This window comes from Mesoplodon mirus (assembly GCF_964341445.2).
Source record: "Mesoplodon mirus genome assembly, chromosome: 11".
NCBI classification, from domain to species: domain Eukaryota; kingdom Metazoa; phylum Chordata; class Mammalia; order Artiodactyla; family Ziphiidae; genus Mesoplodon; species Mesoplodon mirus.
In genome coordinates this window covers 75,796,654-75,822,862 of record NC_138987.1, presented here as the reverse complement: position 1 = coordinate 75,822,862, position 26,209 = coordinate 75,796,654, and the positions used below count along the sequence as shown (strand labels likewise).

Below are 26,209 nucleotides of genomic sequence, written 5' to 3'. Positions count from 1 at the left end.
CCGCAACAGGTGAGGCCACAACAGTGAGAGGCCCGCGTAATGCAAAAAAAAAAAAAAAGCACAAGGGAAAAACAAGAAATAACATACAAGGGAATCCCCATAAGGTTAACAGCTGCTTTCAGCAGAAACTCTGCAAGCCAGAAGGGAGTGGCAGGACATATTGAAAGGGAAAAACCTACAACCAAGAGTACTCTACCCAACAAGGATCTCATTCATATTTGAGAGAGAAGTCCAAAGCTTTACAGACAAGTAATAGCTAAGAGACTTCAGCACCACCAAACCAGCTTTACAACAAATGCTAAAGGAACTTCTCTAGGCAGGAAACACAAGAGAAGGAAAAGACCTACAAAAACAAACCCAAAACAATTAAGAAAATGGGAATAGGAACATACATATCGATAATTACCTTAAATGTAAATAGAGTAAATGTTCCAACCAAAAGACACAGACTGGCTGAATGGATACAAAAACGAGACTGATATATATGTTGTCTACAAGAGACCCACTTCAGACTTGGGACACATACAGACTGAAAGTGAGGGGATGGAAAAAGATATTCCATGAAAATGGAAATCAAAAGAAAGCTGGACTAGCAATTCTCATATCAGACAAAGTAGACTATAAACTAAAGACTATTACAAGAGAAAAAGGCCACTACATAATGGTCAAGGGATCAGTCAAGAAGAAGATATAACAATTGTAAATATTTATGCACCCAACATAGGAGCACCTCAGTACATAAGGCAAATGCTAACAGCAATAAAAGGGGAAATCCACAGTAACACAAAAATAGTAGGGGACTTTAACACCCTACTTTCACCAATGGACCAATCATCCAAAATGAAAATAAATGAGGAAACACACGCTTTAAATGACACATTAAACAAGATGGACTTAATTGACATTTATAGGACATTCCATCCAAAAACAACAGAATACACTTTCTTCTCAAGTGCTCATGGAACATTCTCCAGGATAGATCATATCTTGGGTCACAAATCAAGTCTTGGTTAATTTAAGAAAATTGAAATCGTTATCAAGGATCTTTTTCAACCACAATGCTATGAGACTAGATAACAATTACAGGAAAAAAACTGTAAAAAATACAAATACATGGAGGCTAAACAATATAATATTAAATAACCAAGAGATCACTGAAGAAATCAAAGAGGAAATCAAAAAATACCTAGAAACAAATGACAATGAAAACATGATGACCCAAAAATTATGGGATGCAGCAAAAGCAGTTCTAAGAGGGAAATTTACAGCAATGCAATCCTACCTCAAGAAACAAGAAACATCTCAAATAAACAACCTAACCTTACACCTAAAGCAATTAGAGAAAGAAGAACAAAAAAACCCCAAAGTTAGCAGAAGGAAAGAAATCATAAAGATCAGATCAGAAATAAATGAAAAAGAAATGAAGGAAACAATAGCAAAGACCAATAAAACTAAAAGCTGGTTCTTTGAGAAGATAAAAAACATTGATAAACCATTATCCAGACTCATCAAGAAAAAAAGGGAGATGACTCAAATCAACAGAATTAGAAATGAAAAAGGAGAAGTAACAACTGACGCTGCAGAAATACAAAAGATCATGAGAAATTACTGTAAGCCAATAAAATGGACAACCTGGAAAAAATGGATAAATTCTTAGAAAAGCACAACCTTCTGAGACTGAACCAGGAAGAAACAGAAAATATAAAGAGACCAATCATAAGCACTGAAATTGAAACTGTGATTAAAAATCTTCCAACAAACAAAAGCCCAGGACCAGATGGCTTCACAGGCGAATTCTATCAAACATCTACACAAGAGCTAACACGTATCCTTCTCAAACTCTTTCAAAATATAGAAGAGGGAGGAACACACCCAAACTCATTCTATGAGGCCACCATCACCCTGATACCAAAAACAGACAAAGACGTCACAAAAAAAGAAAACTACAGGCCAATATCTCTGATGAACACAGATGCAAAAATCCTCACCAAAATACTAGAAAACAGAATACAACAGCACACTAAAAGGATCATACACCATGATCAAGTGGGGTTTATCCCAGGAATGCAAAGATTCCTCAGTATATGCAAATCAATCAATGTGATACACCGTATTAACAAATTGAGGAATAAAAACCATATGAGAAGAAAAACGGAGCTGGAGGAATCAGGCTCCCAGACTTCAGACTATACTACAAACCTACAGTAATCAAGACAGTATGGTACTGGCACAAAAACAGAAATATAGATCAGTGGAACAGGATAGAAAGCCCAGACGTAAACCCACACACATATGGTCACCTTATCTTTGATAAAGGAGGCAAGAATATACAATGGAGAAAAGATAGCCTCTTCAATAAGTGGTGCTGGGAAAACTGAAGAGCTACATTGAAAGAATGAAATTAGAACACTTCTTAACACCATACACTAAAATAAACTCAAAATGGATTAAAGACCTAAATGTAAGGCCAGACACTATCAAACTCTTAGAGGAAAACATAGGCAGAACACTCTGTGACATAAATCACAGCAAGATCCTTTTGGACCCACCTCCTAGAGAAATGGAAAGAAAAACAAAAATAAACAAATGGGACCTAATGAAACTTAAAAGCTTTTGCACAGCAAAGGAAACCATAAACAGGACCAAAAGACAACCCTCAGAATGGGAGAAAATATTTGGAAACAAAGCAACTGACAATGGATTAATCTCCAAAATATACAAGCAGCTTTGCAGCTCAATATAAAAAAAACAAACAACCCAATCCAAAAATGGGCAGAAGACCTAAATAGACATTTCTCCAAAGAAGATAAACAGATTGCCAACAAACACATGAAAAGGTGTTCAACATCACTAATCATTAGAGAAATACAAATCAAAACTACAATGAGGTATCACCTCACACTGGTCAGAATGGCCATGATCAAAAAATCTACAAACAGTAAATACTGGAGAGGGTGTGGAGAAAAGGGAACCCTCTTGCACTGTTGGTGGGAATGTAAATTGATACAGCCATTATGGAGAACAGTATGGAGGTTCCTCAAAAAACTAAAAGTAGAACTCCCATATGACCCAGCAATCCCACTACTAGGCATATACCCTGAGAAAACCATAATTCAAAAAGAGTTATGTACCACAATGTTCACTGCAGCTCTATTTACAATAGCCAGGACATGGAAGCAACCTACGTGTCCATCAACAGATGAATGGATAAAGAAGATGTGGCACATATATACAATGGACTATTACTCAGCCATAAAAAGAAAGGAAATTGAGTTATTTGTAGTGAGGTGGATGGACCTAGAGTCTGTCATACAGAGTGAAGTAAGTCATAAAAAGAAAAGTAAATACCGTATGCTAACACATATATATGGAATCTAAAAAAAAAAAAGTGGTTCTGATGAAACTAGGGGCAGGACAGGAATAAAGACACAGTTGCAGAGAATAGACTTGAGGACACGAGGAGGGGGAAGGGTAAGCTGGGATGAAGTGAGAGAGTAACACTGACATATATATACACTACCAAATGTAAAACAGATAGCTGGTGGGAAGCAGCCGCATAGCACAGGGAGATCAGCTCGGTGCTTTGTGACCACCTAGAGGGGTGGGATAAGGAGGGTGGGAAGGAGATGCAAGAGGGAGGGGATATGAGGATATAGGTATGCATATGGCTGATTTACTTTGTTATACAGCAGAAACTAACAACATTGTAAAGCAATTAAACTCCAATAAAGACGTTAAAAAAAAAGAAAAGCAGTTCTAGTGGACTGTATAGCAAATAAATTTCAAGGGATACTACCTAGAGAATTTCTGTCTACTGAAATAGCCCACCAAAGCCCAGCTCATTTGGCACCTCTGATCCCACTCAGCTGGCATGAATGGTCCTTTGTTCTGCATTCCTGCAGCACTTCACTTGTTCCTGACACGTGTTCCTGAAACTTCTGATTTAGTAGGTCTGGGGTGAAATCTGAGAATTCTAATAAGTTCCAGGTAATATACATGCTACTAGTCCAGGGGCCATGCTTTGAGAATCACTGCTGTAACATATTGCATTCTGGTTTATTTGCTCATCTGCATCCCCTGCTAGATTAAAGGTTAGTTAAGAATTTTCTTATTCATCTTTGTAAAACTCTCAGTGGCTAACATAATTCTTTATAAAAAACTGGCATTTGGTATGCATTACTGTGTGATTAACTGTGGAGATAAGATAAACATCTTACCATAATCCCTCTGTTATCATCCAAACAGACTCCCTCAAAAAGTGAACTGTGAAACTAGAGAAAAGATCAAAAGGCAGAATATGACCCAACTTTTTCTGTGCTGCCTAATTTTGATTACATATCTATCTGGTTTCTTTTAATCCTTGGACATAAATGACAATGATTATTTTCAAATATATATAAGAAAGCCTGAGAGGCACGCTTCTACAAAAGTTGAGACTAAAACGTTTCTTCCTCCTGCATGTGTTTCTATTTCCTCTTGGTTTAGCTGGCATCTGACAGCCCAGGGGAGAAAACATTTCTAGCATTTTTTCATCCCAATATTTAGAAATGCTGATCAAACTAACGTTTTTTGTAAGCTATTCTTGTGGCAAGACATTCTATCCTTTTAGGCTTTGTTGTCTATTTAAAAACAGCAGGTTCAAAACTATTTTTTTAATCATGTCATTAAATTATATTTTTGTGAACTAAAAATACAGCATGGAGCCTGGCTTAAATCCTGTGAGACAGGAAAGGCCAGTATGCCTGGACTTCTAGGTGTTCGGACTGGATTTCTAGTTTCTTTATTGGAAGACATGCTCTCTCTCATGAGCTAATGTGGGTAGCTTCTGAAATCAAACATGTCTGGAAAAAATACTCTTTCTACATTGTGCTTCTAGTATTTAGAGTGATCTTTATAATTTTTACCATATCTCCAGGTAATTGGGTAGAGTGTTAGACAGATCTGGATGCAATATTTAAAGTGTACAGAGAAAAGGTTGAGGGCGGTTGTAGAGTGGTATTACCTTAGGCATCCTGTGACATTGTAGAATATATCAAAATCGAGCAAACCATTGGCTTTGGGGTAGTCTCCTTCTGGCCACCCCGAAAAGGGGATGATGATATTCTCAGTCAGGATAAACAAGGCTTCTGTTACCATGACATTCTTAAGTCTGTCATTAGAGGACAAATTCCACAGCAAACCTAGAAAAGCAAAGAGTACCATCAAAACAGTGCAGGGTTGGGTCAAAGTGACTGCTGAAAAGATCAGTTAAGACCGTCACCCCTAGAGCTATGGCTAGTTATAAAAGGAAAAAAAAAAAAAAAAAAACAAGGTAGGGTGAGACAGCCCTTTTCCCAAGGGAAAGAACCTGTTTAGACCTCATTAGATGGCAATGGAAGCTGTTCCATAAGAATAATTTAAATATATATATATATGTATACTAGTGGTGAGACAATGGAATATTACTCAGCCATAAAAAGAAACGAAATTGAGTTATTTGTAGTGAGGTGTATGGACCTAGAGCCTGTCATACAGAGTGAAGTAAGTCAGAAAGAGAAAAACAAATACCGTATGCTAACACATATATGTGGAATCTAAAAAAAAGAAAAAAAAAAGGCCATGAAGAACCTAGGGGCAAAACGGGAATAAAGACACAAACCTCCTAGAGAATGGACTTGAGGACACAGGGAGGGGGAAGGGTAAGCTGGGACGAAGTGAGAGAGTGGCATGGACATACATACACTACCAAACGTAAAGCAGATAGCTAGTGGGAAGCAGCCACATAGCACAGGGAGATCAGCTCAGTGCTTTGTGACACCTAGAGGGGTGGGATAGGGAGGGTGGGAAGGAGGGAGATGCAAGAGGGAAGAGATATGGGGATATATGTATATGTATAACCGATTCACCTTGTTGTAAAGCAGAAACTAACACACCATTGTAAAGCAATTATACTCCAATAAAGACGTTTAAAAAAGAAAAAAAAATATATGTATACACACACATATACATACAGAGAGAGAGGGAGAAAGAGAACTTACAATGTAAAACTATACATGTTTAATCAAGAACATAAATGAATGCCAAAAATCCTTAGTGCTGTTTCTCTTAAAAGACCCTACCACAAAGCTGACCTCATTAGTATAATAAATTCTAGGCTCACCAACAGGAAAGCTTGAAATGATCCTGTTGTAATTAAGAGTTCAGCATTTTAAAAGTCGCAGCTTTCTCCCTTAGATACATACATATCTAAGGACATCTCTGCCTGCCTACTGCTCCCCACTGCCTGCAACTCCCACCTGACATCTGCCTTCCAATAATAGCAGGAAGAGCCTCTAGAAAGCTTTTGCCTATGCCTGTCAACAGCAGGCTGCTCAACATCACCAAGTAATATTTATTAACTCCTACCCAATGGCAGACTTTATGTCCTCCCAGAATTTATGCTGGCTCTACCTCATCTACTTCTTATATTACAGTTTGGCAGAGAAGGAGAGACAAGAGCATTTTATCTACCTGCCAACTTGCATGGCCTAAGCATTGGTCTAAGACTGGTACCACATTTACTCACTTAACTTTCCTATTCCTCTTGAATCCCCTCCACCCCCAATTAAAAAGAAAGGCCATCTAAGCCAACTCAGGAAGAAATTAAGATAACAGGATACTGTATTTCCCAGGGCATTTGTGAGACAGGAACTGAAGCTGGGGTACTGAGAGAGAATACAAAGTGGCATATACACTTAGGATTTGTTTTTCTCACAAATTTGGTGCTCGAATACCTCTGATTCAGTGGAAGGACTATACCTCTATTGCTTGCTATTCCACCGACTCCCAGCAGGTGTCAAGTTGCTTTGCCATCACTCATTCTTCAGTAAGTTACTCTAACTCGCTATCATCCAGGAAAGGAGAAACAGAGAGGGGACAGAAAGAGAAGGGATCTTCCTTTTCTTCCTATTTATGCCCCCACCGCCCAGTCAGTTAATTCTTACCTCTTAAATTTACTGCTTCATCTGCAGGAAGGACAGAGGAAGCACGGATATACAGGACAGTCCACGTTATGAAGAAAGCAAACGTGGTGGTCTTGCCAGAATTACATGGCGATATCACCTCCCCTGATATTAATGACTGGAATAATAGTCTGTATGGTTAAAGCTTAGTAGTTAATCAACCATACTTGTATTTGGCCCATCAGTTAGAACACTCTAGGCCTAATGTAGTCTTTTGGGGCTTAAGCAGTTTACTTTGTGTACAAGTAACTAATTTTTTAAATAACCAAATTTCCACCATAGCTTACATCTAGCTGCCATTAGACAGAGCAATGCTGGGTCTAGTGCTTCGTGAGGACTAGAATTCTGGCTGATGAGAAGGTCTTTTCCTGATCAAACTGGCATTTGGGGTTAGTCATGAGCAGTGTCCCTCCGCCACAGGTTTTGCAACACAATGACTTCATGGGTCACACCTCATCTTAAGAGGCCCTGGAGGGGGACAGACAGAATAAAACTCCCAAAACTCCTAAGGTGGTTGAAAACAATTGAAAGGCAGGTCTGAGGTTGAGTTTTGGTTACTAAGCTACAAAAGAAAGCTAAAAAGAAAAGAAAAAAACAAGCTTCCTGTTCTAAATAAGCAAACAAATTAACAGTCTCTGCCTGTCAGAGGCTTAAAAATGTGAAGCATAATGATAAAAACCAGAGAGGATTAGTTTGAACAAAGGGAGTGGAATTTTCCTCCAAACAGTCAATGTCCTTTGTAGCTTGTCACGCTGTATTATTTCTACAGAAGTATAAGGTTTGGGGAGTTTTAGTATAATTTTTGAATTTTTAATGTAGGATATTGTACAGAAATGTCATGCTTGCCAAATTTCTGTATGGTACAAAGCTAAGGAAGAGCTTAAATGTTCACTAGAGATTTGGGATTGTACTTATACACACACCCTCACACACATACATACAAAATCAATAAAGGACCAATTACAAATTGGGAAAATGTGCATGCCAATATGGGACAAAGGGTTAAATACCATTAATATACAGGGTTCTTATAAATCATTAAAAATTCAGTTACTAGTAGAAAAATTAACCCCAAGCTAAAAGAGTCTAATATACATAGGAAGGCAGGCTCTCTAGTAACTAAAGAAATGCAAATTCAACAACTACATATCATTTTCTGTGGCTACAGAAGACAAAACCAGACCAATGAGCAGAAATTCTGAGGAAGGAGATTTTGGCTCAGTGAAAGTATAAACTTCTAAGACAGCTTTGAAGAAAACAGAAAGATCTGCTTATAAGATCCAGCACTATCACTGGAGCCAATAAAAAAAATGAGCTCATCCTTTATCAAAATATCGACAAGGGGGTTTAATCTTAAAACTAGAGTGTTCGAAGAGACTAGCAGTCACCAAATGAGCCCAGTGACAAATCGGAATCACATATTCCTGGGCCACACCACAAATTTACTAAGCCTGACTCCCAGGATGAATTCCAGGAACTTATACTTTAAATATGATTCTAATTTCTCTCATTGGGAAATTAATGGTTTAGATGACCCTAAATAGATGTCCCTTTCAATGATTAGATTCTATATTCCCTGATACTGTATTATATTTAGGGTTTGGATTTTCATTTGTTTCACCTTTAACTTCCGGTCAATTTAATCATAGTGCCTAAATTTCTATTATTACAGCCCTTTGTTGTAGCTGTTCTGTCTGTAATTTTCTATCACTAAGCTCTCATTCTAGCCAAAAAGAAGGGGAACTGGATTCTGGTAAGGGATATACTTTGAGTAATTAGCAAGAAAGATAAGATAACTGCATTATCCAGAAACTTATTGCCAATTGATATCTACAAAATGCAGCTACCTAGTAAAGGGATTTAATAGATATTGAAACTCATGTTTTACTAATATTGCTCTTTAGGACTGGAAATATAGTTATTTAACTAAATCTGTATAATGTTTAGTAGCAAAACTTGTAAATTTTATGATTAAATCTTCAAGGAGGAGCAGGAGGAGGAGAAGTGGTTCTTTTTTAACTTGTTTTTCAAAATTATCACAGAGCAAGAGGAATACGTGTTTGCAATTTCCCTTGCATGGATATACTCCTCCTTTCACCTAACTTCTGTAAGTCTTACCTGGAATATCACATTATAGCAAAGGCCATTTATTCAAAACTATAAATAAACCCAAGGTACCTTATTGCACCATTACAAATGCAGAATAAAATAATTATACATTTAAAGAACGTGCATAATGAATTTTTTTTTTTTTTTTTCTGTACGCGGGCCTCTCACTGTTGTGGCCTCTCCCACCGCGGAGAGCCCAGGTTCCGGATGCGTGGGCTCAGCGGCCATGGCTCACAGGCCCAGCCGCTCCGTGGCATGTGGGATCCTCCTGGACCGGGGCACGAACCCGTGTCCCCTGCATCGTCAGGCGGACTCTCAACCACTGCACCACCAGGGAAGCCCCAAAGACGAACTTTTTGAGACTAGTATATACTGTTCTCATTTCAACTAAATACACTACCACACTCACTTGGTAAGGAAGGGGAAACACACTCATGGGAGGAAAGTCTTTGATCCTGAAGTCTCTTCTTCAGAAGAGGGAAGAGCTTCCCTCCTAGGCTGGTACTGAACATGCCAGAAAAGTTAAGTGAGTTGACTTTCTTTCCCAGCCAACAAAGCTCTGGTGCTGAACTTCTCATGCATATATAGAAGCAGAAGGTTTATTTTTTTATATCCTGGCCAGAAAAGTCAGGGTCTTATCTGAAAACACACCTGATTCTCTCATTTGTGTGTAATCTAGATATTCCCAGGCCATAAAACTCTTTTTTTATATTTGGTGAGGCATCCACAGCTGTTGAGAAACTTATATGAGTAACACAGTTGTTACTGCAATTACATACTGGCACAAAATAAGTGGCAACTTAATATGAAAGGACACAAAGGTAGTTCAGAGAAGCCCCTTCCTTCAAAACTCTGCCTGAGAGTAAAGTACAGAAGGATGGTATTTGAAAATGCTTCAGAGAGAGAAGTGATACTTGAGTAGCTATTGAAGAATGAGAAGGTTTACCAGGTGGTCTAGGTATGAAAAAGGATTCCACTCCAAGACAACAGCAGAAGCAAAGGTATAGAGACAGATGAGACATGGGACAGAGCAGCAAATTCTTTAGGATTTCAGAGCCTGGGCTACAAGGGTATGAAAAGAGACACTGCTGCCAATGGTCACCAGGCTCACATCATAAAATCTTTGTGTGAGATGCTACAGAGTACAGACTTCAACATAGGTAATGGAGAAAATAAAGGGACAATATTTTTATTTTAGAAAGAAATCACTAGAAGCAGAGTGGTGGACAGACTGGGAATGTGCAATACTGAATCATAGAGGCCAGGCACAAGGTTACTGCAAGAGTAGACCAGAGAGATGAAGACGGTTTGAATCAAGGCAGTGGCCAGAGGAGAGAGAGGAAGGGCCAAAAAGGAGCAAGGGAGAGCTCTCTGATCCAAGATCTCAAAGACAAAGCCCCTTCCTAAAGAAGTGTAAAAATGAGTCACTTTTTACCCCCAAAACAGTAAGTAGGTCGGAGCCACTATGATATAGCAAAACACCCAGATAATACTGGGTTCAAATCTGGCCTTGTTCTTTGCTAGCTGTGCAACTCAACCCCCTGAGCCTCACACTGGTCATATGTAAACAGTCAATAATACCATACTTAGGGAGCTGTCAAGAAGAACAGAGATAAAAAATGGAAAGCCCAAGCTTATGACTAGCATGTGATAGAGGCTCAATAAAAAGATGTTTATAAAATAGACATGAAAAGATTCACATATATGGTTACTCGCTTTGTGGTTTGTTGTTTTTTTTTTTAAATTGGGGTATAGTTGTTTTACAATGTCGTGTTAGTTTCTACTGTATCGTTTTGTGTTTCTAAACAAAGATATAAACATGTCTAAATTAGTCAACAATTTATTTTTGAGGCCCAAAAAGCACTTATTTAGCACTTCCATTAATAGAGCTAAAGGAAGTTATTTAGTAGGATTTGTATCAAACATTCAACTATCAACTCAATTCAATTAATATGTAATGAACATATTCTGGTAGGGATGTTTAGCTTATACTAGAAATCCTGGGAACTGCACAATCAAACTCCATTTATCACCTCTGTAGTTTATCTAAAGAAGACAATGGTTTCTGTGGCATCAATACCACAGAACATTTTCTGTCCTTAGTTTCCTTCTTCCTACACAAAAGAAGAGGAAGTTCATAAACAGTGGATTATTTCCTTGACACACAGCCACACATCCTCTCAAGCTTTCTGGCTACCACGCACCCTAACCTATTACCCAAGTTTCCTCTGAACGACCAGCAGCTTCTTTGCTTTGCTAGTGATTTTCACTTTGCTGGGAATAACTTTCATTCTCCTTCAAAACACTAGTCCAAAGCCTAACCCTCTTTTAAGGTCCACAGTGAAATATATCTCCTTCATGAAGTCTTTTCTGAGTGTAAAACAGAATAATCTGTTTGATTCTCTTTCGTGGTTCATAACTGGTTTTTAATAAAGAAACTGTTAGGTTCTAAACATGAGGTTTGGTTGCTTTTTTTTTTTTTTTTTAATGCCAACCATCACATGATTGTTCACGTTTTAGTAGATGGAAAATAAAATTCACAACCTCTCTAGACTGTGATTCACCCTGGGTGGCACTTGAAGGCTGCCCTCTAACTGTTGGCTGAATGAATGACTGACTGAATAAGTGATATCACTCTTAATTTCTGTAGGTATTTTAATATAAGTCATAGATATGAAAGGAAATGTCTCATGGGACATGACAGCATGCTGGCAGAAGGGTAGTACGGTGCAGCCCTTCATATAGTTTTATAAAATTAAAATATATTGAGACAGAAAAATGTGATATTTTGAGATATAAATGGATAGAGAAGATATAATGACAACATTTTTATAGAAAAAAGAATACTGTTGTATAATAAAGGATGGCAAAAGTGCAACATATATTCAGTTCAACTTAAACAATATTTATGGAGTACGTCTTTTAAATAAGTATGAAGACTGTCAACTATTATCATTAAAAAAAACTTTTATATGATATATTAGAAAGGGTTAACTTCTTTGGGCCTTAGTTTCCTCATCTGTAAAACTGAGATTTAGTAGCCAATAACACCTAAAAATACCTCAAAACCTAAGGTTTTTGTGAGAATAAATTAAAAATGTCTACTACCTGGGACACTGAAGATACTTAAAAGTTTCCCCAAGGCAATACTACTGATGATTATACTCAGTAATGTTTCTTGCACTCTTTGTAATGTGTTCATGGAGCTTTAGCAGAGAGCTGATGAACCATTTTCATTTCATTTTCAATGAACTATTTTCTCTTCTATCACACGTACTATTCATTTAAATGAAACTAGGCCTCCTTTCTCCATGCTTCAAGAATTACCAAAACCATTAGTTTAGTTCTATTTGATTATTTTAGTTTTCCAATCTATGCACAGAAGGGAGATATTTATTTTTCCAAATCAGTATTTGAGTAGAAATAAAAATGGAGAACTGAAAAACATATCCAGTCATGCTTTTTTCTTGGGGGGTGTAGAGGGACAGGTAAGCTAGGAAGCTCGTATTGAGAGAGGTCCAGGTGATGGAAGCTGCATAGAACTTCTAATTAAAAATATTAACCAAAAGCCTCAGAATAATTTCCCCTTCAGAAAAAAGGAATTCAAACTTGACTCGAATCTGGGGTCTAAGCCAGCAGTAATAATGTTCCTTGAAAGCCCTCTCAGATAACAACGAGCCCATCAATCATTTGTTCCAGGAAACTTCAGAAAAAAACAGATGATATTAACACATTTGGCTGGGGTGCACTGCGCTACCCCCTGTGATAGTCAGTAAGCACTACCTGTTATTTGTTTCTTAGTCTCCAAGTCTCTGGTTTGCTTCAGCACCTGGAGCAGCCGAGGTACTCCATTGAGTTCAGCTACCTCCAATTTGTTGTCATTATCTTCAAACACCAAGTTTCTCAAGGCCCCACACACAGCTCGCTGGATATCTTCATTCTGAATTTTGAGGAGCTGTAGAAGCTTGGGGATGCCATGAAGCTGATTAACCTGGGGAAGAAGTAGATGCATATTTCAGATATTTATTAATTTTGATGTGGCATTAAAAATCTTCAATGTAGGGGCTTCCCTGGTGGCGCAGTGGTTGAGAGTCTGCCTGCCAATGCAGGGGACACGGGTTCGTGCCCCGGTCCGGGAAGATCCCACATGCCGCGGAGCGGCTGGGCCCGTGAGCCGTGGCTGCTGGGCCTGCGCGTCCGGAGTCTGTGCTCCGCAACGGGAGAGGCCACAACAATGAGAGGCCCACGTACCACCAAAAAAAAAAAAAAAAAAAAAAAAAAAAAAAAAAAAAAAAAAATCTTCAATGTAATATGAATGAACAGATGAAGTTCACTGACTTTGTTGATAACATTATATTAGCTTCAGGTGCAGAACATAATGATTCGATATCTGTACATATTGTAAAATGATCATAATAAGTCTATTTAACATCCATCACCACACATAGTTAATTTTTTTTCTTGTGGTTAAGAATTCTTAAGATCTATTCTCTTAGAAACTTTTTAGAGTCACCATGCTGTACATTACATTCCCATGACTTATTTATTTTATAATTGGAAGAGTGCAAGCTATTTTTATGATCAATTGCTTTCAGTATTTAAAAACACTGAAATAAATTATGCAAGCATTTTAGGTAAATAACATAACTTTACACTTTTTAATGTGCTATTTTAAAAATATTTCTTCTATACACATATGCAAGAAAGGGCATGATATTGGAGAAAGAACCAGAGGGTCAGAACTAGGAATAAAAAAGAAAATTAGAAGGTTTTGATTCTGAAACCTAAGGCTGTTTAAGAAGAGGCCAAGGGCTTCCCTGGTGGCACAGTGGTTGAGAGTCCGCCTGCTAATGCAGGGGACACGGGTTCGTGCCCCGGTCCGAGAAGATCCCACATGCCGCGGAGCGGCTGGGCCCGTGAGCTATGGCCACTGAGCCTGCGCGTCCGGAGCCTGTGCTCCGCAACGGGAGAGGCCACAACAGTGAGAGGCCCGCGTACCGCAAAAAAAAAAAAAAAAAAAAAAAAAAAGAAGAGGCCAAATAATGAGTCTGAATAAAGTGACTTAGTGTTTTAGGCTGCAAATATTATCTACTGGGCTTCAGTAGTTGCAGCACGTAGGCTCAGTAGTTGTGGTTCTTGGGCTCTAGAGTGCAGGCTCAGTAATTGTGGCGCACGGGTTTAGTTGCTCCACGGCATGTGGGAACTTCCCGGACCAGGGCTCGAACCCGTGTCCCCTGCATTGGCAGGCGGATTCTTAACCACTGTGCCACCAGGGAAGTCCTATACAGTCAATGTAAATAATAGAAATCGCTCCCATCAGTAGCAGAAATAAAAATTCATTTACCATGGCAACTGTAGTAGCAATGCGAAACTAACCTTAAATGCAAGCTATTTTTTTTTATCGAGTAGACTAGCAAGTCAGGAATAAAAGTCAAGGTTGTAAAATAATCTAGTAAAAATAATAAACATAATAATAACCACAATACTAACAAAATAACAACTGTTCCTCCCACTTCTATCACTAGGAGGTGTTGGCATAGTGTTAAGAATTTTATATACATTCTCTAATCAATAACTTGCAAGAACCTTAAGAAGAAAGTACTCTTTTGGTCCCTTTAAGGCTTCAGTGGCAGCAGTAAGGAAGAATACTTCCACTTTTGGTTCCCTTCAGAGGAGACATTTGCAGAACAGGAGACAACTGGGAGACGGGCAATGTCTAAAGCCATTCTAATGTATTTGTATGAAAATGCTAACGATAGCTATCAATAAGATCTGGTCCAGCAGATCATCTATTTGATCACTTCATCTATTCCTATTATTACACTTCCTTAAAAGCAGAAAGACACAACTTATTTGAAAACAGCCTGTAACTCATGTGTTTCACTAATTCTGCCAATTTCTATTTCACAGTTAGGTTTTATGATGGTTGAATTCATACGCTCTAGACTTCATAAATGGCAGCTAGACAATAGAAATATTTTATTACTTCATTTACAACTAATAAGTTGCCTTCTTCAACATACGATGTGAAATGGCCTCCTGGCTAAATTGCATTTCCAGCTGTGATGATAGCATGAGTGAGAAGTGGCTAGTGGAAGCCTCCACTGCCCTGCCTGGGTGGCACGAATGGCTGTCTTCTGCTAACAGCCCTCTAACCCATTCCCTTACCCTGTCACTTTTATCCCCTTGGCTTTCAGCACTTGCTCCAGTCTGGAAAGAAGGAACTGCAGACACCTGACACTCAGATAAATGCTGAAATCCAGCTACAGCTCTGCTCACTGTAGAATGTGACCCCCTAGTATCTGGCACCTACCTCACATTTAAAAATAGATTTTAGTACCTTTATCCATTTTATCAAATAGATATACATCATATCAAATACAAGAAGTTGATAATATTCTGCTCATTGCCTATAACTAGGGCAGTTGGTAGCGAGTGACTCCTATTCACATTAGGTCCAACATTCTTGCCCCTCTGAATTCAGGGAAACAGGTGGGACCAGAGAGGTTGCATATGTTTGTTATACTGAATCCTCAGGGGATTTGTTCCCCCTTTGGGAAAGGAAACAACCAGACTAACATGAACTTCTCAGAACTTTAAAAAAGCTTCATTTGAGGTGGTTTCTAAATATGTGAAAGGGGAAAATCGCATATTAGAATTTTAACTTTCTCCTTGACTGTTGATTCTTTTCCCTGCCAACTCTAAAAGAATTAAATGATGAGGGTTTCTGGTGGCAAGTAAGTTGAGGGAACAAACTGTTGGCTCCCTCATGCCTGCTGACTTTGCTCTCAGTTCCTTTCCTATCTGGAATGCTCTGCTCACTCTGCTTTTCTTCTGGCAAAGTCCTACTCAGCCTGCATAAGCCAGCTCAAATGTCGCCTCCTCTGTGAAGTGTCACCTTCTTTCTCTCCCTTCCCTCCCATTAGAATTAATCACTCCTTGCAAATTGGTATAACCTTTCAGGAAGGCAATTGTCAATATGTGTCAAAAACTTCAAACATATTCACTTTTAGTAAACTTCATTAGGAAATAATTTGAAATGCAGACACAGACTAACATGATAATAGTAACTACATTATTTATAATATGGAAAAATAAGAAACCATAAATGTCCAAAGATGGGGGAAGACTGGTTCATGATTGTCACATATCCATATACTGAGGTGTCCACAGGAGAGGCACAGCAATGTTTGAACTGACATTTTATTTGTCATATAGTTCCCTCATCAGTCAAATGGGGATTGTGCAAGATTAGCAGTGTGCTAGGCCCAGAGTAGTTACTCCACACATCATAGCTACTACTATGACCATTAATATGCCACCATTAAAATAAAGTTTACAAAAATATATATATATATATATATATATTTTTGGCCATGCAGTGGCACGACCAGGAATCAAACCCATGCCCCTGCAGTGGAAGCGCAGAGTCCTAACCACTGGACCACCAGGGCCCACCAGTTTTCAAAATATTTTTAATGTTATGAGAAAATGCTTGAGGCAATGCTATTGAAAAAGTTGAATAAAATATCTAATGCATTTCTGCTCACAGACATAAAGAAGGGAATGAAACTAGGGGGTTTGGGAGAAATGGTGGGGTTATAATGTATGAGTGGGGCATGCTACTTTGTATTTTTTTAAACAACAAGCATGTATTTAGGCATGCTTTTTTAAAAACAAAACATCCCCATAAACAAAGCTACATATTCAATTTGATGACAGCTATGTACATGTATGCATTAAAAAAATCAGAGAGTGATACCAAATGATAACAATAGAAGGACTGTTTTCCTTTTTTCTTTCTTAATTTCTCAAATTTCTTATAATGAGTTTGTATTAGTTTTACAATAAGATTTTGCAAGACAGTTATGGCAGTCACTGCTTTGGTGATGAGATTTGAAGCAGGCATGGAAACAAAACCAGCTTAAGGGTCTTGCAGATTAAATTAAGGGATTTGTCCTTTATATTGCAGGCAAGCAGGGCAGATATTGGAAAGGTCTTGCTGGATGCTGTGAAGAGACTGGGATTAGGAGTGGATAAGAATGAAGGCAGAGGGATTAATTAGGAGGCAGCTGGATTAAAAGGATGATGGTGACAGGGATCAGCATCATGATTAGGGAGAGCAAGATGTAGGCAGATTCAGGACACTTTTTTAAAAATATATTTATTTATTTATTTTTTGGCTGCGTTGGGTCTTAGTTGCGGTACGTGGGATCTTCATTGAGGCATGTGGGATCTTGTGTTGTGGTGCTTTGGCTCTTTGTTGTGGTGCACGGGTTTCTCTTTAGTTGTGGCATGCAGGTTTTCTCTTCTCCAGTTGTGGCGCGCAGGCTCCAGGGTACATGGGCTCTGTAGTTTGTGGCATGCTGACTCTCTCGTTGAGGCGCGTGAGCTCAGTAGTTGTGGTGTGCGGGCTTAGCTGCCCCGTGGCATGTGGGATCTTAGTGCCCCGACCAGGGATTGAACCCACGTCCCCTGCATTGAAAGGCAGATTCTTTACCACTGGACCACCAGGGAAGTCCCCCGGACACTTTTAAGAGCGGCATTAACAGGACTTGAAGACTGCATGAACATGAGAAGTAAGAAAGAAAGAAGGTTCAAAGTCTCTGTTCCTATTTTGGTGTCAAACTACCTGGGTGAACTACCACTCACAGAGGAGCGAGTTATTATTTCAGGGCAAGCATTGTATGATTATCTGATTGCACTCTCACAACAACTCTTTGTAATAGGACTATTAGTTCCAGTTTAAAGGAAAGCTGAGGTTTAGAGTGGTAAAATATCTTGCCCAAGGTCACCCAGGTAATTAGGTTGCTGGGATTCACACCCAGCCCCTGGCTACTCTTGAGAGTCAATGCTTAAACCACCACATGCCCTACTTGCCAACCCAGCAGAAAGAACAAGTTTAGAAGGAGAACTGACTGGACAGTAGAGAAAAAACAGCAATGAATATAATGTGTTCATTTTTAGATAAGTTGATATTGAGTTCAGTGGGACGTCTAGCAAATAGACGGACATGTGGTTTGGAACCCAGGGAAAGATAAGGTCTGGAGATGCCGTGAGTCATTAGCACTCAGATCACACATTAGTGGAAGCCAGAGGAGTAGGTGAGGTGGGTCAGGAGATGGTGTCAAATAAGAAAAGTCCCAGGAAAGCATCTAGGGAACACAAACATTTAAGGTACAGGTTGTGGATAATTTTTTTTTTTTTTTTTAACAGAGGAAACCTGAAGGAGCCAGAGAAATGGAAAAAGAGCCAGGAGACTCTGGGGCCAAAAGAAGAAAGTTTCAAAAAGGAATGAGGGATGGACAGTGTTAAATGCTGAGTCTTAATCAAATAAAATAATAACTGAAAAGTTGCCATTGAAGTTTATGATTTAAAATTTTGATCTTTATATTCAAACTGTAACTGTTTTTTGTAAATAACATTAAAAAACTATAGTACTATTCTTAATATTAATGGGATTTTGTTAATGCCCTTGGGTTATATTTTCTCTTCTTAGATTTTCTACCAAGCATATACATGTATAGCTTTCATACAGTTTTCATGTTTCATTACTTTTAAAACCAGTCTTTGTTCTAGCTTTATTACAATGAATAAGAGCTAAGAAGGCAAGCATAGGTTTAATCCTATATGCAAACAAAATGATATTTACAATCAAATTAGTAATTTAAGAGATAGTGGAAATCTAGCCAAACTTGGGTAACAAGAGAAAATTTCATGTAATTCCACATTATAAAATGAAAGCATGTATAAAAATGCTGAGTTTTAAAAATTGGGAATAAAAAAAGATTTGTGTAAAAAGAAGGTTTATTACTAGCTAAATATATTATTTTAAAAAATGCTTACTGGGCTTCCCTGGTGGCGCAGTGGTTGAGAGTCCACCTGTCAATGCAGGGGACACGGGTTCGTGCCCCGGTCTGGGAAGATCCCACATGCTGTGGAGCGGCTAGGCCCGTGAGCCATGGCCGCTGGGCCTGCACGTCCGGAGCCTGTGCTCCGCAATGGGAGAGGCCACAACAGTGAGAGGCCTGTGTACCGCAAAAAAAAATAATAATAAAATAAATAAATAAAAAAAAATGCTTATTTTTTCCATGGAATAAACATAGGCAAAGGGTGAGAAATACCCAAGACTTACATAACTTTTAAAATTAAAATAGATGGGATAGGTCTTTTGAAGCAATACATAAAATACAGATATCATGAAGAAAAATATTGACAAATTTACTTCATAAGAATTTAAAACTAGGGACTTCTCTGGCAGCACAGTGGTTAAGAATCCACCTGCCAGCACAGGGGACACGGGTTCGAGTCCTGGTCCGGGAGGATCCCACATGCTGCGGAGCAACTAGGCCCGTGTGCCACAACTACTGAGCCAGTGCTCTAGAGCCCACGAACCACAACTACTGAGCCCATGTGCCACAACTACTGAAGCCCGCACACCTAGAGCCTGTGCTCCGCAACAAGAGAAGCCACGGCGATGAGAAGCCCGCATACCACAACGAAAAGTGGCCCTCACTTGCTGCAACTAGAGAAAGTCACATATGTAGCAATGGATTAACGTGCATAACTCTTACAAATAATTAAGAAACAGACAAACGTCTTGGGACTTCCCTGGTGGCAAAGCAGGTAAGACTTTGCGCTCCCAATGCAGGGGACCCAGGTTCGATCCCTGGTCAGGGAACTGGATCCCACATGCATGCCGCAACTAAGAGTTCGCATGCTACAACTAAGGAGACAGCGAGCTGCAACTAAGGAGCCTGAGAGCTGCAACTGGGGAGCCCGCCTGCCACAACTAAGACTCGGTGCAACCAAAATTAATGAATGAATAAATAAATAAATAAATAAAATATTAAAAAAAAAGAAACAGGCACACGTCTTAGAAAAAATAGCCAATGAATTAAAAAATGACAACTGACTGAATAAATAAAAAGTCAAAAAAATACCAAAAAATGCTCATCTTCATGAATAATTAATGAAATGCAAGTGAAAAAAAATCAGTGGAAACTCATTTGTCTGACTTACTAACTGATCTGCAGGATTAATCATATTCTCTTTTCCTTCTGTGACATCCACGGATTTTGAGTACTATCAAAGCTGTAGGTTAGTATATGTTGGCCTTCGCATTCTTATTTCTTCTAGTTTACCAAGAATAACTTAGGTTTCTTACTCAATGCATTTATGTCAGTTATACTTGTTATTGTAATTATGTAATTTACTTACCTATTGTGAAAAAGCTCTGTGTCTCTGAAAACTAATTTGAATGCTTTAGAAAGACTAAATAAAGGTAAAGAGCTTTAAAAAGCTCTGTAACTGGTTGTGGAAGAAATTAACCTAAAAGACTACGTAAAAATATAAGAATCTAGAAGGATATGAACTCAGATGAATAAGAGCCACTAAGTTCTCATCTCACTCCAAAAAAACTAAAAATGGCAAATGAAACATAATTGGCATAGTTTATGCATGAAAGACAATGACAAACTGTAAGTGTGTGTGTGTATAATTTTTTAAAAGAATTTCTCTGTAACTCTGATTACCTGATCAGTTATTCGTCTTGATTTCCAGAAATAGAGAATTTCTTCTATAAAGAGACACCTTTCTTTCTCCTTATCAGATTAACAAAAATGAACAAAAAAGAATAATATCTTGTGGTAGTAATGGTGCATGTAAATAGGCACTTTGACACCATACTGATGGGAGTGTAAATTTGTATAATTTGGGGGAAGATTTATAGGAGGTTATTTATCAAAATTAAAAGTGACTCACTAGTAATGAGGACTGGATTTACCTACCATTTGAACAATTTTAAAAACCAGACAAAACATACAATAGTTTCAATAACTGGACATGAGGCAATGATGGACAGTGATCCCTAAGAGATGGAGAACAAGCAAGGACAGCCCTACTGCTGCCTCAGATCACAGTCTTGAGAGAGTTCCCAGGCTGTGGTGCGATTCGGGAAAACCTAAGTGGAATTCAACAAGCAGAGCTGAGGAGAAAGAGTGAAGAATCTAAGAAGAACAAAGAGGCTAGTGTTTGCAGGGAGGAGTAACAGTAAGAAAAGAGCTGCACAGAAAGAGAACTCCTGAGATCTGCAGAGGGTCCCCATTTAGTATTCAGTAGAGTATTAATCAGTTCACCTTTGTGAGGAAGTTGCCTGAGGCCAGGGAAGTAACTGCCTAAAAAAGTTACTGCTCCTCATGCTCACACAGGGCCGTGAACAGGGCCTATTCTCACTAGCCAGCCAGAAAGCCTCATAATTCATAATACATTGGGTAGAGTTCTCAGAAGTGTCTTGCCTTAAGAAGTGGGGACTAATTAGTTCTAGAATAAATGCTGCTCTGGTCCCACCAACAAATCTTAAAAGCAAGATTTGAAAGAGTCAAACTGTTTTCAAGTAATTTAATTATATCCTTGAGCTTGTGAAGAAAACTCAAGAGTATCTACAAATATAAAAATGTCCAGCATCCAACAAGATAAAATTCATAATACCTGGCATTTGATAAAAAATTTCCAGGCATGCAAAGAAGAAAAATATTATCCATAATGAGGAGTAAAAACAATCAAATGAAACCCACTCAGAATGTAAATTGGTGCAGCCACTATGGAAAACAGTATGGAGGTTCCTCAAATAACTGAAAATAGAGTAGCCATATGATTCAGCAATCCCACTCCTGGGCATATATCTGGACAGAACTATAATTTGAAAAGATACATGTACCCCTATGTTCATAGCAGCACTATTCAAAATAGCCAAGACATGGAAACAACTGACAGATGAATGGATAAAGATGATGTGATAGATATAATGGAATACTACTCAGGCATAAAAAAGAATGAAACAATGCCATTTGCAGCAACATGGATGGACCTAGAGATTATCATACTAAGTGAGTAAGTCAGAAAGAGAAAGATAAATACCATATGATATCACTTATATGTGGAACCTAAAATATGACACAAATGAACTTACCTATGAAACAGAAACGGACTCACCAACATAGAGAACAGACTTGTGGTTGCCAAGTGGGAGGGGGAGGTAGGGGAGGAAAGGATTGGGAGTTTGGGATTAGCAGATGCAAACTATTATATATAGGGATGGATAAAAAATAAGATCCTACTGTATAGCACAGGGAACTATATTCAATATTCTGTAATAAACTGTAATAGAAAGGAATATGAAAAAGAATACATATATGTATACCTGAATCACTTTGCTGGACAGCAGAAATTAACACAACATTGTAAATCAACTACACTTCAATAAAATAAATTTAAAAAAAATGAAACCCACCTAGAATGGACACAGATGTTAGAATTAACAGACAAGGTCATTCAAGCAGCTATTTTAACAGTCTTCCCTACATTCAGAAACCTTGAGGAAAAATGAAACATGTTAGGTAGGGACACAGAAGATATAAAAAAGACTCAAATTTAACTTCTAGAGAGGAAAACTATAATTTATGAAGTAAAAAATACACTGAATGAGATTAATGGCATATTAAACATTGCAGAAGAAAATTTTAGTATATTTCAAGCATAGAAAATGAATTTATCCAAAAAGAAACATACAGAAAAAAAGAAACCAACTAAAAAAGAAAAACAGAGTACGCATGAGCTGTGGGACAACCTCAAGCAGCCTAATATATATGTAACTGTAGTTCCCAAAGGTGAGACAGAAGAAAATTTCCCAAACAAAACTCCAAAATTTGATGAAAAGCAGAAATCAACAATTTTGAGAAGTCTAATGAACTTAAGAAGCCTACGGAAAACTGCACAAAGGTACATTGTGACCAAACTGCTCAACACCAATGATTAAGATAAAATCTTAAAAGCAGCTTGGGTAGGCAGGGAGAGACACATCATGTACACTACAAAAATAAGGAGGACAGGACATTTCTTGTCTGAAACAATGCAGGTGACAAGACAATGGAGCAACAACTTTCAAGTACTGGAATTAAAACACCATCAACCTAGGGTTCTGTTATTAGTGAAAATATGTTTCAAAAGCAAAGATGAAATTCTTTTTCAGATATTTGAAGCTGAAATAGTTAATCAGAGATTTGCATTATAATAAATGTTTTAAAAAATTCTTCAGGCAAAGGGAAATGACATCAGATGACACCTACAAAAAGAAATGAAGAGCACTGGAACAGCTTAGATAAAATGAACAAAGACTTTGGTCTTTGAATGACATAAACTACCAAAACTCAAGAGGAAGAAATAAATAGTCCAAATAGCCCCATATCAGTTAAAGAAATTAAACTTATAGTTAATAACCTTCTCACAAAGAAGACTTAAGGTCAAAATAGCTTCACTGGTGAATTCCACCAAACATTTAAGGAAGAAATAATACCAAGTCCAATCAAAATCTTTCAGAAAACTGAAGAGACGAGGACACTTTCCAATTTATTCTATGAGGCTAGTATTACCCTCAATCTAAAACTGGACAAAGACATTACAAGAAAAGAAAATTACAGGTCAATATCATTTGTAAATTAGCTTCGTAATTTCTTGACAAAATTTTAGCAAATCTAATTCAAAAATATAAAAAGTGACAGTACATCATGACCAAGTGGGTTTCATCATAGGAATGGGGTAACATTTAAAAATCAAAGTAATATATCATATTAGCAAAATTAAAATAAAAACCAGAAGTATTTCAATAAATGTATAAAAAGCATTTGATAAAATTCAACAGTCATTCCTGAGGAGGGGAAAAAATCTATTAAATTAGGGACAGAAGGAAGTTATTCAACTTGATTCGGTGATTTATGAAAAACCTACACCAACAGCTAACATCATACTCAATGGTAAAAAGCTGAAAGCTTTCCCTCAAAGATCAGAAGCAACAAGGATGCCCACTCTCACCACTTCTGTTCAACATAGTATTGAAAGTCCTAGTCAGAACAACTAGGCAAGAAAAAGAAATAAAAGGCATCAAATCAGAAAGGAAGAAGTAAAATTGTGACTATTTGCAGATGACATGATATTATGTACAGGAAACCCTAAAGACGTCACAGAAAACTGTTAGAACTAATCAACAAATTCAGTAAAGTTGTAAGATACAAAACTAATATACAAAACTCGGTTGCATTTCTGTATACTTAATAACAAACTATCAGAAAGAGAAATTAAGAAAACAATCCCATTTACAATTGCAGCAAAAAGAATAAAATCCTAGGAATAAATTTAACCAATGAGGTGAAAGACCTGTACACTGAAAATTATAAGACATTGATGAAAGAAACTGAAGAAGACACAAGTAAATGGAAATATATTCCATGCTCATAGACTGGAAGAATTAATATCATTAAAAACGTCTATACTACCCAAAGCAATCTCCAGATTCCATGAAATCCCCATCAAGATTCCAATGGTATTTTTCATGGAAGTAGAACAAGCAATCCTAACATTTATATAGAACCACAAAAGACCCTGATAGATAAAGGAATCTTGAGAAAAAAGAACAAAGCTGGAGGCATCATGCTTCCTTGATTTCAAACTATATTAAAAAGCTATAACAATCAAACCAGTATGATTTTAGAATAAAAAGACATATAGATCAGTGGAACAGATTAGAGAGCCCAGAAATAAACCCACACATTATGATCAATTTACAACAAAGAAGGCAAGAATACACAATAAAAGGTTTTGGGGAAGCTGCACAGCCACATGCAAAAGAATGTAACTGTACCACTATCTTACACCATACACAAATATCAACTGAAAATGGATTAAAGACTTGAACGTAAGACCTGAAACCATAAAACTCCTGGAAGGAAACATAGGCTGTAAGCTCCTTGACGTTGGGCTTGGTGATGATTTTTTGGATTTGACATCCAAAAAAAGGCAACAAAAGCAAAAATAAACAAGTGGGACTATATCAAACTAAAAAGCTTCTGCACAGCAGAAGAAAAGATCAACAAAAGGCAACCTATACAATGGGAGAAAATATTTGCAAATCATATGCCTGATAAGGGATATATATAAAGTATATACTTTATATACTTTATGTATATAAAGTATACAAAGAACTCATACAACTCAACATCAAAACAAACAACCTGATTAAAAAATGGGAAGAGGACATGAATAGACATTTTTCCAAAGAAAACATACAGATGGCCAATAAACACAGGAAAAGATGTGTCACTAATCAGCATCACTAATCAACAAGGAAATGAAAATCAAAACCACAATGAGATATTACCTCATACCTGTTAGAACTGCTGTTACCAAAAAGACAAGAAACCCTTGTGTACTGTTGGTGGGAATGTAAATTGGAGCAGCCACTGTGGAAAATGGTATGGAGGTTCCTCAAAAAATGAAAAATAGAACAACCACATAATGCAGCAATTCTACTTATAGGTATTTATCTGAAGGAAACAAAAACACTAACTCAAAAAGATATATGAATCCTTGTGTTCACTGCCGCATTATTATTTTTAAAATAAATTTATTTATTTATTTTTGGCTGTGTTAGGTCTTCGTTGATGTGCACAGGCTTTCTCTAGTTGCGGTGAGTGGGGGCTACTCTTCATTGCGGTGTGTGGGCTTCTCATTGTGGTGGCTTCTCATTGCAGAGCACGGGCTCTAGGTGCACAGGCTTCAGCAGTTGTGGCACACGGGCTTAGTTGTTCTGCGGCATGTGGAATCTTCCTGGACCAGGGCTCGAACCCACGTGCCCTGCATTGGCAGGTGGATTCTTAACCACTGTGCCACCAGGGAAGCTCGACTGCAGCATTATTTATAAGAGCTAAGACATGGAAACAACCTAAGTGCCCATCGATAGATGAAGAGATAAAGAAGTTGTGGTGTGTATGTGTGTAAATATATATATATGGAATATTATTCAGCTATAAAAAGGAAGGAATTACTGCCACTGCAACAACATGTATGGACCTTAAAGGCATTATGCTAAGTGAAATAAGTCAGACAGAGATAGACAAACACCCTATGACCTCACTCACATTTGGAATCTAAGAAACAAATAAAACAAAAAACCCCCAAAATTATAGGTGCAGAGTACAGTTTGGTGGTTGCCAGAGGTGGGGAGGGAGTTTGGGGCAGGGTGCAATGGGTGAAGGGGATCAAAAGGTACAAACTTCCAGCTATAAAAT

General features: G+C 37.9%; 1 protein-coding gene across 1 annotated transcript in view; it reads right to left on the bottom strand.

Moving 5' to 3' along the window:
• The window catches only part of PKP2 (plakophilin 2), an 85,054-nt gene that overhangs the window by 33,083 nt on the left and 25,762 nt on the right, over positions 1 to 26,209 (bottom strand). The window contains exons 5-6 of the mRNA XM_082635455.1: positions 12,873 to 13,080; positions 5,003 to 5,180 (exon numbers count right to left, since the gene is read on the bottom strand). Of these exons, the coding sequence (XP_082491581.1) occupies positions 5,003 to 5,180; positions 12,873 to 13,080 (386 nt within the window). The remainder of the gene's footprint in view (positions 1 to 5,002; positions 5,181 to 12,872; positions 13,081 to 26,209) is intronic.